The sequence below is a fragment of the Hirundo rustica genome, chromosome 2, assembly GCF_015227805.2.
Source record: "Hirundo rustica isolate bHirRus1 chromosome 2, bHirRus1.pri.v3, whole genome shotgun sequence".
In the NCBI taxonomy this organism is placed as follows: Eukaryota; Metazoa; Chordata; class Aves; order Passeriformes; family Hirundinidae; genus Hirundo; species Hirundo rustica.
This window is the reverse complement of record NC_053451.1, coordinates 38,233,841-38,250,317: the sequence shown is the minus strand read 5'-3', so window position 1 is coordinate 38,250,317 and position 16,477 is coordinate 38,233,841. Positions and strand designations below refer to the sequence as shown.

The 16,477-nt window shown below is 40.0% G+C and overlaps 1 protein-coding gene across 7 annotated transcripts in view; it reads right to left on the bottom strand.

The window, feature by feature from the left end:
- The window catches only part of CEP295 (centrosomal protein 295), a 43,247-nt gene extending 31,903 nt beyond the window's left edge, over positions 1 to 11,344 (bottom strand). For 3 of the 7 annotated variants that reach the window (XM_040056397.1, XM_040056404.1, XM_040056403.1), the window contains exons 1-5: positions 11,208 to 11,338; positions 7,082 to 7,212; positions 6,153 to 6,353; positions 4,269 to 4,393; positions 3,414 to 3,507 (exon numbers count right to left, since the gene is read on the bottom strand). In XM_040056397.1, the coding sequence (XP_039912331.1) occupies positions 3,414 to 3,507; positions 4,269 to 4,393; positions 6,153 to 6,353; positions 7,082 to 7,212; positions 11,208 to 11,229 (573 nt within the window). In that variant the 5' untranslated portion in view covers positions 11,230 to 11,338. Of the gene's footprint in view, positions 1 to 3,413; positions 3,508 to 4,268; positions 4,394 to 6,152; positions 6,354 to 7,081; positions 7,213 to 8,647; positions 8,701 to 8,741; positions 8,818 to 11,207 lie in introns of those variants that run through there. The other 4 variants (XM_040056402.2, XM_040056400.1, XM_040056399.2 and 1 more) reach the window with 3 other exon arrangements.
- Between the last annotated feature and the right edge of the window lie 5,133 nt (positions 11,345 to 16,477).

Genomic DNA, 16,477 nt, shown 5'->3' with positions numbered 1-16,477 from the left:
GCCCTTCTCTGGACACGCTCCAGCCCCTCAATGTCTTTCTGGTCATAAGGGACCCAAAACTGGTAAAACTACTTTTAGCCTTACCAACACAACTTCAGTAACTTATTTTATGGTCCTTAACCAGTATCATTGCATGTTATTCTAGTAGATAAAAAAAATAAATAGCTATATATCTTAATCAATAAAAATCACAGTAATTGTAACAGATCAACATTAACCAAAACACTTGCAGATTATAGGTATGAAAACAGACAAGTCCCAGGCCTAAACCTCATTAGCCAGATTGCCAGTGCTTCCCCTGTACTCAGTTACTTTCAGAATGTACAATTAAACAAGCCTTCTCAATTACTAAAATAAATTAAAATTAACAAACCAATAATAAATAATTATTAATTACATGTAATCAATCAAACCGCCAGAATTTTATTCAAAAGCTGCAAAGATGTGAGAATTATGTTGGAGGCTGAATTTTTCCTATCAATGTCAAAAGCAATTTAGGCTGAAAAGAATACCTTGCTTCCGTCTTGGTTTTGTAACTCCTCCCTCCTTTTTTTTCTTTCCTTCCTTCAAAAAGCAAATAATTCTGCACTAAAATCTGGCAAAACTGGAGCAGCAAAGTGTCATGGAATGGGACAAAAAACCCAACAAAAAACCCATGACCCCAACTCTACAAATGCTATGAATACTCAAGCAGAGTACAGTAACACTTTTTAGGTTTTATTTTCATTCCATAAAAATCTAATAGATCATGTAAGAAAAAGTAAGTCTACAAGAACTCTGCAATGTTTTTCAATAAAATGGTATTTACAGTTTAACTTCAATTAAGTAACTTTTCATTTGGTCTAACTAAATATGGCCTCAACTCCTAAAATCCATAATCCCGAGAACCAAAATGGGTTAAGACATTTGAGTAAAAATATTTCTTTTCTAACTGGGTAAAATAACAATAATAGGAGCATCTTTAGAGAATGCTTCTTATATTCTAAGTAATTGTGCCATGAACAAAAGTGCCCTAGCTCCTTTTTATGAAATTATAGTCAATTGTTATTGCAACAGAGCATCAGAGTATGATTACAGTTGTATTTAATAGGCTCCTTATGCAAACTGATTCAAAAAAACCAAGCAACTTATTCACATGACCCTGTAATTTGCTGTAATTCACAGGACAAAGTTAAGCAATTTAAATTCAGTGCCTTTTGAGTAACACATTTGCAAGACAAAGCCCTAGATTTACCCTTCCCCCCACTGACAGACAACATCTTTTGTCTTCTCTCTCTTGAAGCAGAAACAGGAATAAAAATCTCTCAATCTTTCAATTACTTAACATTTTTCCCCATTAAGTACATGGAACCCAATAACTCCTTGAAGAAAGTAATTTTATTCTTAGCCCTGTGCCCTCCCAGCCATAGGTCGACAACAAAAGGTTTAAAATCTATACAGATACGAAAACTAGAAAAAAGGTTTAAAGTCAGCTAGTCTTTAAATGGAACAAATTGACACACCGTGCTATACTGAAACAGAGCAATCTCTTTCCTTCACAAAAACTCAACATGTCTGCAAAATAACTGATTCATTCTGCCATTATCACAACATGAACTTCGTAACAGAAAAAAACCCCACATACTGTAGGAAAATCCAGATGTTTGCAAACTCTGCTAAAACCAGTTACAAATCACATTTGTCAAAAAGGCGAGTAAAGGACATTTGCTAATGGATGGAAATGTGTTAATTTTTGGAAAGGAGCAATACTTAAATAGAGCATTGACTCAGACATATCATCCAATACAACTGTACATGCAATTCCGGTTTCACCAGAGAAACCTGGAAACAAAGCCTTCCTGCTTCCCCTGGTGACAAAACACTAAAGAACGAGGAGAAAATTCTGCATTTATAAAATGGAAAGGAAGATTCATTACTGATGTTGCTGGATCAAAGTATTAAATAAAAGGATTACATATTAAGTACGTCTTCGTTTTAGTTGTTATGGTGGTTAACAGCAGTGACTATCTATGGGGAAGGGTTAAATAAAATGTGACATAAGACACACAACAAAACCAACAAAAGTTACTACAAAGCAAAGCCACAGCATCTCATGCTTTCCCAAGAATGCCAAACTGAGCAACAGAAGCACCTGAAACCCAGGAAATAAAAGAGTCAAAGTTTGGACTGATACAGACTTCACCGGCTCTACACCAGGCACAACAGGAACACACCCTGTGGCACAACACAGAGGGGAACAGCAACGTGAAAGGGTCTGTGAACCTATTCCAGATGTACAAAATTTCAATACCACATATTAAATAAACCCAAACTTTACCACTCCCTCACAACACTTCTTTTAATCTTCACTCATATCCATTTTACACAACACAAAATCCCTTGGGCAGCCAGTGAGAAAACCTAGAGAGAAACTTGTACTAATGAAAGGCCACGGGTACTCCTTCTAATCATTCTTAAAATCGGGAGGGTCAAACCTGTTACTCGGTTTTTCCAGATACTACAGCAAACCCCTATCATCCTGCACTCCAAACTGTACATAAAAGTACTGGGGTGTAGCTGGGGAACACTTTGAAAGCTGCACTGGCTCTGAGAGGGGCTAATATACCTCAGCCCTTTTTTTTATTGTCAGTAGTTTGAATATCCCTGAACCCAAAGGTCTAAAAGGGCACAACACCACATGAGGCAACTTATACATATATACTCTGCACTCATGAAGTTCTATTAGTTAACTCCAAAGTAAAAATGCATGCTATGTTCTTTCTGCAGTTCAGATCTGCAATCCTACAGGAAATGCTACACGTATGCAGCAGCTCTATGAAATCAAAGCAGCATGAATGGGGTACAAAGCCACACCTCAAAAGGCTGCAACCTCTCCAACAGACTTGGGTGATGGTTTCCAGTCAAAATTAAAGAGCTTCCCCTTTATTTAGTACTGCCCACAAGAAAAAGAAATTGAAGGGAGAAAAAATACCCAACAAAGCTGCCTCACAGCTAAAACGACAGAATTGTCTGTATTACAAACTAAACAAAATGCTGCTAACTGCATCCGGATGACAGAAGGCTGAGGCCTCTAATGTACATGCTGAGAGAGATCGTTGTAAAGTCTCATACCACTGGGGCTACTAAATGAAAATGAGATACAATGAAAGTTTAAAAAGCCACATTAACTACAAAAATATGAGTCTGATTACATGAAATAAAATTCACATATAACAAGAGATCAATAAAGTACCGAAGCTTAGTAGCAAGAAATCTGCTAATATATAATTAATTCATTCTCTTGGTTTTTGCTGAACCACTCTCCCTATATTATGCAAATACCAGCTTCTGGATGTCCTGTTGTGAGAAGTCAGACCAATAAACATATATGGTACCCCTGAAATTGTGATCACTGGTGTATCACAGACACATACCTCAAAAGGACGTGGTGGAGGAGGCGGCAGGCTTGCAACTTTGGCTGCTCTCTGTCTTTCCACTTCCAGAGCACGTTTACGTGCATCTGTTCGTCTTGGGGGACAAAAACAAACCAAACCACAAAAGAGAACAGAGACAGACAATTATTCAAGCAACAGTGACAGAACAGTGCAAAATAAAAACTAAACCTAAAATCAGATTCCTCCTTAAGTACCTGCACTGAATGCTCAGGCCACAGGGAAGGGGAAGCATATTAAAAAGACAACAGAACTTAGGCTGGAAGCCAGCATTAAGAATTACCTTCTTCAAGTTATGCAAAAACGCTAATACATACAAGCATCCCAAAAGCAACAAAAACTCTGCTTTTAACCTAAGTTTCTAGAAAGTATTGTGCACTTCAACATCCTTTCATTGCTTGAGTGTATGCATACTTAACTATTTAATTTACAGGTCTACTCAAGCACAACTACACCCCAGAGGACACAGACCATTTTCCACGCCAGCTCTAATTTGGTCCAATCTGCTTAAAAAAAAAAAAACTAAGAGGGAAGACCATGACAAATGCACAAGGTCCTTTTTCCAGGTGGTTAACTCTCCATCAGGAACTGGCCTGACATTTCATTTCACATGTCACTGAATTCCTGGAGAGTCTATAAGGCAGCCTGAGTATCTGTCATTCTTGTCTTGGTTTTAAAGCTACGGTTTTTATCAAAAGCCACAAGTTTTGTCCATGATCATTAATTCTCTAACCCATAAAATTTCAAGACTGAAAAAGCTCCAAGCAGGAAGCATCAATATTTTTTGCCTTTCACTGTAAAGTTCATTCTTAATAAAACAAAGTAACTATTGCATACCTGGCTTGCTCACGAAGTAATTTCTCTTTTTGGTGCTTCTGCTCTATCAGAGCTTTTCTATGTCTCGTCTCTGCCATTTGCTTCCTTTCCTCTGCTTGCTTTGCCAGAGCTTCTAAGTCAGGTTCCTTAATATTAAAATATTGTATTCACTTAATACAGTATTTTACTCACATCTCAAACTACCAATATGATATTTCAAATTACATACTGCTGGTAAGAAGCACAAGCTCAAAACTTCCTTCTGCTGTATTAGGCTAAAAATTCTCTAATAACTTGTCTGCCATCTTTATTTTCTTCTTCTCTGTCAACGACAGCAGTGAACCTGCCACATCCCTCAGCCAATTTAACCAAATATTAATGTAGAAATCAGCTTCTTCTGCATCAATTTGATGGAAAGGATAATTAAGAGTTATTTAAACACCCTGTAGCAAATGAAGACTAAACTGTGTAGAAGAAGTGTGTTACTACCCTTCAGTCATCAACAGAAACATTCATTATTAGTTCTCTGTTCCAGTAACACTGGTTTCAGCTTTTTGCTAACTCACCATCCTATCATTGGAAAGGATTTTATAAAGAAGTTGATTTAAAGACACTGCTATATGGAAAAGCATAATGCTATTTTACTTGGGTTTAAAGACCCTGACTAATTCAGCAAGTAAGCCACTGTGCAAAATCCACGTAAGCAATCTATGGCTGATTTCTATAAACATGATTCAGAGTCAAGCCTACAGAAAAATTCTACCCAGCAATCTCAATGATCTCTCAAGCAGAGCCTACATAAGTTACAGGATTTTAAAGAAAGTGAAACCAGTTTATAGGCACAGAATTAAAAAGTGATATGCATTTGCAGTCCAGAAAAAGGCCTCTGAAGCCCTTACCAAGGCTTTCCATGTCAATGGAGCACTGAGGGGGAAATAAATGTTCAATATATTTTCTTAACCATAGAAAAGATCCATGGTGGAGAAAAAAATTACTGCATTACTGGCATAATTGAGATACTGAGCCATTATGTGCAATTTAGTCAAGTACAAACATACATGATCATACAAGCTAATACAAAATAACTTTAAAGTCTGTCCAGCAAAAGCCTTCACAGACAGGCCCATAGACTACCTCGTGGGAAGATACCTGCACAAAGGTACATAACCACTTCTAAAAAGTTTCCATTCTTAAAAAGTTGCCTGTTTAGGTACCTGGACTTCAAAATCAGGAATGTCAAAAGAAAAATCAGACAGCAATTTTAGTATTTCTAAAACATCAAAATTGTCTCTGACAATATATGCTGGTATTGGCCAGGACAGAAATTATTTTCTTCACTGGTGGCTGGTACAAGGCTGTGCTTTGGATTTGTGCTGAACACAGGATTGATAACATACAAATGTTTTTGTTATTGCTGAGCAGCGCTCACACAGAGCCAAGGCTTTCCAGCTTTTTGTGCTGCCACACTGGTGAGGAAGTTGGGAGGGGCTGGGAGGAGACACAGCCAGAACAGGTGGATCCTAACCGCCCAAAGAGATATTCCAGACAATATGGCATCAAGCTCAGTACATAAAGTAGGGTAAAGAAGGAGGAAGGGGGCAGTGTTTGGAGTGATGGTGTTTGTCTTCCCCAAGTAACCATTACACACGATGGGCCTCTGCTCTCCTGGAGATGGCTGAACACCTGCCCGCCCAAGGGAAGCACTGATATAACTCCTTGCTTTGCTCTGTGTGTGGCTTTTGCTTTCTCTATTGAACTGTCTTTATCTCAACCCATGAGTTTTCTGGCTTTTACCCTTCTGATCCTCTCCCTGATCCCACTGGTGAGGGAGTGAGCAAGCAGCTGCCTGGTGCTTGGCTGCTGGCTGGGGTGAAACCAGGACACAATAATATTAAGCTCACTTACATTCTCCTTGGCCTGTCGGTGACCCTCCCCAACAGCTCTTAAGCTTGATAGGTACAGCTCTTCCAGGGCTTTCATCTTCTCATCCTGTGCCTTCTGCCATTCAGCTCTCAGTGCCTCCTCTAACTGATGCAGTTGCTCTTCTCTCTTCTGCTTTACCTTCTGCCTTATCTGGTGGGAGATATACTTCTGCTGCTCTCTGACCTGTAGAAATAGCAATTACGTTTGTCAGCAATTCAAGAAAAGCACAATACTTTTTGCAGCAAGACTTTTCCCAACACAGTCTACCCTCCTTCTAGCTTTCCACCTCATCTACTATTCCATTCACAATCTGTCCAGAAAATACTTTCAAGTTGCTGTCACCTTTTTCCAAAATGATCATATAAAATAATAAACTTAATTAAATGCTTCAGGTAAAGTCTAAAAGGTGACATACAACTGACAAACTGCAAACACTGCTTGGAATATCCTTCCCTCCAAAAATACAACACAATAATTTATGAAAGGCTCCTATTACAATTCCACATGGTTTAAAAAAAACCCACAAAAACTATACTGAAAACTTAGTAAACATAGCTTATTATTTTCTACTTTGTATTTTAGGCATTTTATTTCACAAAGTGTTGTCAAGCAATGAAACAAGCTTGACAACACTTTCTGGAACAGGCTGCCCAGGAAGTGGTCGAGTTACTACCCCTTGAAAAGTTCAAAAGACATGTAGACGTGGCACTTAGAGACATGGTCTAGTGGTGGACGTGGCAGTGCTGGACTAATAGCTGGACATGATGATCTCAAGGGTCTTTTCCAACATTAAAAATTCCACCTACTACCCTGAAATTTAGCTTACAGGAAATAATCTTTCCAGTTACTTTTCTTAAATTATTTATTACATCATCAAATGAAATACAACGCATGGAAAAACACAGGCATACCTGTTGTAGCCTTAGTTTTCTTCTTCTTTCGTATTCCTCTTTCAGAAACATGGCTTCTTCATTAGGACTAAGCCTCAATGTCCCAGCTGTTGCAGGTTTCCTCTTCATCTTTGGATATGCTGAATAATCAACTTCCATGAGAACAATGGAAAGAAAGAGAGAAATTTAGCATAAACAACACTGGCAAAACAGCTCTAAAAACAGGATACTGACATAACATTGTCAACTCTATCATGGTATCTGCATGTGAGAGCTGCAACTGTTCAGTCTTTCACAACTGGAGGCTCAACTTGATCTCAGAAGTCTTCTCCAACCTTAATGACTCTTAAATGTAATCAACAGCATTGCCTCTGTCACAGCCACAAAAGTTAACGCTGAACTGCTTTGAGCTACATACCAAACACTGCAATAGCATCACATTCACAGTCTACTCTGTGGAGCAGCCACCAACATCTGCAAAGTGAAGAGTGAACAGCATTCCAATCCTGGGAAGATTTAAAAACACACCCACAAACTACTGAAAAGCACGCCCCACAGTAAAGCAGGCTGGTCACTCAGGTGATTTGTACTGAAATACTCTCATAACCATTGTAGATAAGACATAAGATACAACAGAAAATTTGTTTATGTTTTTGGCTGTACTCCATGGTTTTCTGCCCTACAGGCTCTGAAACTCTAGCAGCAGCCTGCATACCAAGTATTTCACTGGAGAGCTGAAACTGCTCGCTAACAATATTTTATTCAGGTTTTCAAATTATGTTTCCCTCGAGATTTTACTGTGAAACAAGAATCTTCTGGTTCTACAGACTGTTTCCCATTTTCCTTGTGACAACGATCTCCATATGCACAAAGAAAAAAAAAAAAAACCAACTTCTTCCATCTTATCTATAACCTAATCAAAACTTCCCCTAAATCAACCAAGATTTTTCCTGGATCTTTAAATACTTACAACCCTGCAAATATTCGCACAAAACAAGCAAACAAAGATTTTTAAAAGCCACTGTTTAATTCTAAAAAAAGCTAGTGAGCAGCTCATATAGCACTAACAGTTTAGCCAACATGTCACACCTGGAAATAATTGTTTTCAGCATCATGCATACTGATCTTGGTACATTGAGAGACATGGTATCATAGATAAAATAGCGAGACCGTAAAGAAGTCAGGCGAGGTGTAAAGCCGAAGATGCATAAGATACTTTTGGTAAAGGGTTATTAAAGCAATGAACCCCAAGCTCTTTACAGCATTAACAGGGACACTGGCATCCTGGTTCCTGCCGGTCCTCCCTTAGTCACCCGATGAGCTACAGAAGTTTATCACGGCACAAAATTAAGCAGCAAATTACTACATTCTCTCTCTCTTACATACACACTCATAAAGAGAGGAAAAATGTAGAGGACGACTAATGCAAAGCCTGGATCTAAAGGATAAGAGCAGAGGCAGGGATCGCAAGCGCCGCGCTTGCCCGGGCTCAGCCGCAGCACAACGCGGGCGGTGCGGGGCAGAGAGGGCGCCGGGTCCGCCCGGGCTGCTCCCGCCAGTCCCCGGGAGCCCCCGCCGGGGCCGCACCTGGATCCGCCCGAGATGAGGAAGGAGAGCGCGGAGGGAAGAGAGAGTAAAACAGCGAGGGAAGAGAAGGGAAGCAGAGCCGCCATTCACGCACCCGCCGCCGCCTGGGCCCTCGCGGTCGCCGTGGCGCCAACGGACACCGCCCCCGCCACGTGACCCCGCGCCCCTAACGGACCGCCAATGGCGCATGCGCCGCCTCCCGTCCCGGCTGCCCGAGCCCCGCGGTGGCCAATAGGGGCTCGAGACGGTGGCGCGGGCGCGCGCGCCCAATATAAAAGCGGCGCTGTGGGAGGAGAAGGCGTTTGCCCCTCAAGGCGCCGCTGCGCGTTCCTCTGGCCGCTCAGCCCCTTCCCCATGACTGGGCTGAGTGCCCGCAGTGCCTTGCTCGCCCAGGCGGCAAAGTCAGCGCGCACGTGAAGGCGTTCGTCACCACGGCTCCCTCACGGCACCGCGCCAGGAGCCCGCAGTGGGAGTTTCCAAGTGCTCGCGTGGGAGGGCCGCTCACTGGCCGAGCTTGAAATGCTGAGGGAGCGGAATAAAACTGAACCCTGCTAGTTCTGCCTCACTAGTGTTACTTCTAAGTAGCTTCCCTCTTCAGCGCTCTTTTTGGCTGCACTGTGTTTGTAGAAGGAGTATCACAGAATCATAAAGTGGTTTGGCTTGGAGGGGGACCTCGAAGATCATTTAGTTCCAACTGCATTCAGGCTACAGCAGTGCCCCTGTACTTGGTAGTGCTGCTCTGCCCATGTTCTAGGCTTCTCATGGCTTCTACAACAGGCACAACCTTAAAGCTAAACCTTTCCTTTATAAACCTAATTTTAAACTAACAACTGCCCCTTGTAAGTGTGATGCAGCACTTGCTTCTTTGCTGGTAGCATGTAGTGATAAGACGAGGGGGATAACGGATTTAATAAAAAACAGGTTTAGATTAAACATTAGGAGGAAGTTCTTTACTGTAGGGGTGGTGACACACCAGCACAGGTTGCCCAGAGAAGCTGTGGCTGCCCCATCCCTGGAAGCTGGATGCCCCAAGACCAGGCTGGGTGGGGTTTTCAGGGACGTGCTCTAGTGGAAGGTGTCCCTATACCCACTGCAGGGGGTTGGAACCAGACAACCTTTAAGGCCCATCCAATCCAAACCGTTCTCTGATTCTTCCTCATGCTTCACCTTTCTTTCTAAAGGGAACCATTTATCATATGTGTAAGATTCGCAGCAGTCGGGACTTGAAAATGGAGACATCAGATATCCTTGATTTATGAGGAATCTAAATGTTATTTGCATTGAGGGGAACAACTCTGCCAAGAGTATGTATCTGTATGAAGAACATACAGATGAGGCAAGAGAGGCTGTGTTAGTCTGTTTCTTTGCATGGAGTGCATTCCAAGGGTCTGAGCTGCTGCTACAAAAATGGAAGAAATGTTTGTGACTTAAAACAGACCAGGCACAAAGGAAATAATCGATTGTCTTGTGCTGCAATTTGAGCGCAAAATATAGCTACTTTTTTGGCAGTTTCCTATAGAAAAGGGAGAAAAAATATTTTACACTAGGAGCTAACTGTCATAACCCACCATATGTGCCCTACCAGACTGAAAACAGGAGGGCTGAGATTAGTCAATAAAACTTAGTGGTTTGGGGCATGCATATGTATGGCTGCATAAGAAATAGACTAAGAAATACAGAATTGCAAAAGGAAAGACCTCGGCATAAGGAGACATAACAGAGCAGTTTTACGTGCTTTCTTCCCTGCCTTCTGCATTTCACTGCTAAACTGCCTTCTTGTTCACAGACTTTTGCTTTCTGACAAGTGCCTGCAACTTGCTGCAAACTACTGACTGGAATAGCTGGTACCAAGTTAATACCTGATTGAACATTGGAGACAGTTGTTTCACAGTATGCATATTGAATAAATTAGACTCGAGAAGTGCACTTCCAAATGTGTTTTCTAGTCTCCTTATTGGATTTTTTTGTCCTTCAGCATTTTCATTATGGCAGTGCTATCCTCAATAATACACCTCAATAATATCACTTGTAAATAGCTTTATCCTGCAGGTCAATAGGTGAAAAAAAGTCAAGACAGTCTATTAAGAGAGTAATTGAGATTATGGATTTCAGAATCCTCTACTTATAAAATGTGAAAGAGGTCAAATATATGCTCCTCAATTATACTGTTGAATAAAAGGTATCTTATGAAACCTACATGTGCTACGTAAGAATTTTGTTTCAAGGGTGTTTTGTCATTGTCTTGCAGAATTCTTTCTACTACTGCTTAATTTACATACATATACTGAAAATCAGGAATTTTAATACTGTAATTTTTTTTACTTTTTTCTATTCACATTGGAATTACAGTATTACAGATCTGCATTAATTCCTTACCCCTGTGAAGCAGATAGTGTTCCTTTTACAAAAGGTTGTTGTCTTCATCATCAAGATGGCCACAGCACACAAGAGTGCTTCTTAAAAACTTCAGGGGGCCTCCGGGCCTCAAGCATGAGTACCTTATGACCTAAAATACCTTCTCTACATTGCACTCCCATGTTACTTAAAAAGCCTCCCATACCTTTGCCATGTTGCAGTTCCATGAGTCGCTCTACACAGCTCTGGCTCTTTCTCTCCTTCTTCTCTTTTCTTTCTGCATTTCTAGCTCACTGCTTCCTTTCCCTTCCTCCTTGCAACATGGCCAGCAGGCTCCAGCTGACCACTCTACCACCTAACTCACTCTTTTATCACCCATAACTGTGAGGGCAAGGCTGTTCCCACTCTTTGGTAATTAACACAGCTGCAACACATTAGGAGCAAGAGTGCCTTCTGCACTATCTCTGTCTGTTCTTCCACAAAAGGTGAATAGTGATGCAGCAGTACTGGTGCATTTAGTCAGGGGTATATAAAACTGGAGGCACTAAGCTTCAGTTATTGGTCACATTCGTCTCGGGGAAAAAGAATTGCACTTGCAGGAGTTACGTACAAAGTCCCAAGATAACCGCTGGAAAGTTTGAATTTCTTTTCAGGAATAGAATGCTTTTCATACGTAAAAAATGTCTCAGAGTAAATCTATGTGAAAACACAGACTTGAAAGAAATCATATTAGTTTCATGCATCTGAGCTTGAAGAGGGGTTGTATGACTGTGAAAGCCACTGATGTGCTGGCCTGCAGTGCACAGTCAGGAGCTCAAATCACACTACAGGTCTTGTGCTGTTCCAGAAAATGTCTTTTGAGAGCAGACTGTTTGTACTTCCCTATCACAGAGGAGGCCTATTCCATCAGTGGGTGACCCGTTGCAGGAGATTTCGGCACAGGCACCTTGCCTTGGTGTGCTCTGTGGGGCTGTTTGGTCTGAATATGAGTTCCGTGAGGCTGGAGTTGACTTTGTGTGACCTGAGAGAAAATATTCCCTGTCTCATGGGCAGGTTGAGCAAACCAGCATAAGAAACCTTTATCTTTTACTACCACACAGGAACACTTGCTCCTTTCTTCATCAGAAATTCTTCAGTGCCTGCTCATGTCTCTCAGTTGCACAAGGGAAAGATGACTTTGTAGGCTCTTCTGCATCTTTAGCAGGGAAGCCCTGGTTTTAAAGATTTTCTGCGAGCAAGTAATGGAACAGTACAAACACCTGACAGCTCACCCTTGCACAGGACTTGGCACCCTGCACGAATTAAGTATTCTCCTTGAAAAATTCTGAAGGAAGGGCTTTAAAAAACATGTCATATTCAGACACGAAATTCCTTTGCCCTGAGTCCTCTAACACATCATTATGCATTACTGCAGTTTTCTGCTTCTAGTCTCCTTCTTGCTGATAACTGAAATATCAGAATGAAATAAGAATTTATCTCAGTCTGAACTGGCCTTTCCCTGCATTCAGTATTCCTCAATGTCATATCCCACGCTGTCATATAGACTTAAATGTTCCCCTATGGTTCATTTTGGTTTGATGTGTGATTACTTCTCTCATGCTGTTTTCTTTTTGCACCTGGCACCTGATGTCTAATTATCGTGACCGCCAGGAACTGACATAATGTGGTTTTACAAATGTTATTAATCCTCCACTTCATACATTTTCAAAACTGCAAAGTGCTTTTGTTAAATAGTTTGCAATAAGTACATTTGTGTGTAAGCTTTGCAAAAAGACATGGAGTTTCCTAAGAAGGAAGAAGGGCTAATCTTTATTTTTGAGGCTGACTAATCTACCATGGTCAGCCTGTGCAAGCACAGCCTATAATAGTTTCTGCCTGAGACTGATTTGGAGATAAATTTTCTTGACAGATGTGGAAGAATAGCTTTTGTTATTATACTCCATGTCATGTAACAGAAAGCTGCAAAGCTACGCTTTCCAGTACCAAAGCAACTGTATCCAGAGTTATGCCTGTATAAATTCTCAAGGCATAGATTCTGTTAAAAAACAAAAAAAAAAAGACCTACAGTTTAAGAAAAGGAAGAAAAAAGAGGTAAAATATGAGTCATAAAAGTCTATGTAGCTGGCAAAAGGATAATCATGTGTAATTAAATACAGTGTACATTCTAAATTTATTGTTCTGGAAGGAAATGTCTGTAAATTCAGATGTGGTTTTGGACATATATGGTGTTGTTTTACAGACCAAAAAAAAAAAAAAAAGGGCATGCTGTCCTATGACATTGATTCAGAAGCTCTTAGTAGGGAACCAGGCTCATTCTCTGTCACAAATGCTCCTGGGATTTCACCCAACATCCTCAGCCCAGCTTAATGATTTGGGTGTCTGAAAAACAACCAGCCTTGCTTGGGGTGGTAAGAACAACAACAAGTGACTAAGAACTTTTCATTCATGCATAAGCCACATTGCTGCCTAAGGTCATTTTAAAATGGGCTCTCAAACTCTCAAACAAATGAACTCTCGAAGCCAACAGAACTGATCTGGATTCAGGTTTTTACAGACAAAAAGGAGCCCTGTGTACCTGTTGTATATCCTCAGAACCAGTCTGCCTAATTACTCAGTGATGCCAGCACGTGTAGACTTCTACAATGCAAACTTGGTGTATGCACATTCATTTGCTAAAATTCTTGTAACCTGCGTTCAGCCTTCCAAAATATATGGGAGCCATACACTGAATTTTCTCCAGTTTTTAAAACATTCATAGTACCTATGTGTACTAAGAGGCCAATTATGCTCAGTCTAGTGAGTTTACAGCTGGTCTTTGCCAGCTTTTCTCAACTGCTGTGCCATATCTTGTTTGGCTAACCTTCCCAAGTTTCTTCTTCTAATATCTACTTCTATTCAATTTCAGAGACTATATTGAACATTCCTTCCTTTATTGCAGGTAGTTTCATGCAGAAACCTGGATTTTCTGACATTTTCTTTAAATAACAGATTCTACTCAAGCAAGATCTCTTATATGGCTTAAAATTTTGCCTTGTAGGGAAAGCCCTCCTTATGTGATGAAAAATACTTTTTTAGTTTAGTCCTATATTAGTAGTAAGCATTGTATTTTCACCATGTAGTAAGGGTGAAGGGAGAAAATGAGGTTTTTTTTTTTTCTAATTTCAAAATTATTATTTTTTCTCCAACTTAATTTGACTTGTTCTGTATTGTATGCCTCCTCCATTTGATGGCTTATGTTTATTATATTTTATACAGGAGGCATGGGAGTTTTCACAAGCTTCAACTTCTCTGAGATGGGCATCCAAATCTGGTGCCATAGACAAAAACAAAAAAACAAACAAACAAAAACAAAAAAACAAACAAACAAACAAAAATTAATGCAAAGACATCCTGAAGACCAGTTTAAGGCTTTAAGTCTTCAAGTTACCAAAGAAGAGGTTTAATTAAGGTTCTGGATAAAATCATAAAGATTGAAATTGTTGAGACCTGCCAATGTATTGACCAATACGAGCTCAGAATCTCAGAATCCTTTTTGGTGTCTTAGTAGTCATTAACACATAAAGCAATTAAAAACATGTGTTAGATACTCCCTTTCCTTAATGTTGGCTTCTGCTGTCTCTCTGACAACTCACCTGTACAGTGGGTGACATACAGGATATGATACAGGATGCAGGTCTCCTTTTGGGAAAGTACATGCTATTTTTCTTGGATAGCTGCTATAACGTCTTAATATTGTTTATGAAATACCAGCAAAAGTGTTCACAGTGTAAAAGAGTGGATCCTGGTTTGAGCAAGACCTTTATGCTGTAAATCAAAGAGACTATATGATCAGACAGACTTGTGATACAGCAGATTACACTTCTACTGCAGATTAACTTTGATGTTTTCTTTAGTAGAAAGAAACTGATTCTATAGATGAAGTTATTAAAAGACTTTATGGATGAAATATGTTTCAAAGAGATCTTACAAAAGGAATGGGTGGTGGAGATAAATTTACAGGAAGTGAGAATGAATTTGCAGCAAGAGAAGAGATTTGGAAAAGCTGAAGAGTGAACAAATGAGTTCCAAAGACAGCACTGAACACGGAGTAGTGATATACTGGTTCTTATTGCTCTCAATTTACTCTTTTTAACAGAAACCAATCTCTCTTAAAGACATGGAGACATTTTCTGTCATTATTTTGCCAACTATTATAGAAACCAAGGAAGGGTGAAAGAACCAAGGATCTTTAGTGATTGCCAAGAATTAAAGTCAAACCTGAGAAAGACAAATGTGTAAGGAAGCTATCAGTTATTTAGATGCTAGTTTGGTAAACTGGAATCTTGGCTTCTGTTTTCTACAGGATGAGAGATTTTTGTGCCTGTAATGCTGGCTTAGGCATTTTGGGATAGATCTGATCAATGGAACTAAGTCCCAGAATCCTGATCCTGAAAAGCCTTGCTAAGCTACTTAAGTCTAGAAGCTGTTAACATTTTTCAGTCCTAAAGATTCACGAGCTTCTAGATGTGCTGATCTTTATATGCCCAAGCTCTTCTGAGGTTGACTGGACTGAAAGGCTCAGAATCTAAACTTGAACAACATTCAGGAATTATGTCTTTTTTTAATATTTATCTATCTATCTATCTCTATATATACACATCAGCATCTAGTGTATTCAAAAGGGCATTTTTGGTTTTCCGTGTGGATTCCAATATTTAGTAGATGTTTGAGCCTAAAGATACATATTCTGAAAATCATATTCCTACAGAGCTGAGAGGTGGAATTCAAGATATATTCCTTTTCTCAGTATTTCCTAGAAGGGAGCTGGACAGCTGCACCTTTGACTTTACATGGTTCCCTAACACTGTGTTCACATCTTTAGATCATACCTTGAGGTTCCAGCAAAGCCCAGGTGAGGTACCCACCAGTGTGAGGCTACATCAGCCCTAAAATTGGAGGCATCTATTGAATCTAACCCTTTGTTTCAGATATTAAAGTAATACTGAAGTCAGTAAAGGGGACAGCAGCAGTAGCAGAGACAGACATAGGCAGCACTATCATTTGCCCCAGTAATGTCCTTGGTAGAGCAAAACCTCTTTTTTTTTTTCCCACTGGTCCAATAAAATCACCTCAATCTGCTTCTTTGGGTAATCAGTGCTCATCTGGAACTTTATCACTGTCCTTTTTAGAAGATAATTTAATTTTTTTACATTTATAGAGGCAAGTTAATAACCTTAGATTTACATAGAGCTAATCTCTTTCTTTGTGAGTTCGTTCTGCAGGATGTGAGCAATTAAGTTTCTGTGGGAGGATACAGGAAACATGATTAATGGATCAAAGAGAGACCATCTAAGGGAAATGGGTATAATACGAAGGGAGATAATGCTCTATTTCATAATACTTATGCAAATATGCCAAATGTTGGAGAATTCAATTAATATTTGACAAATGTATTCTCTGTGATGCAGAGTAAACACATACTGGGGAAACAATAAA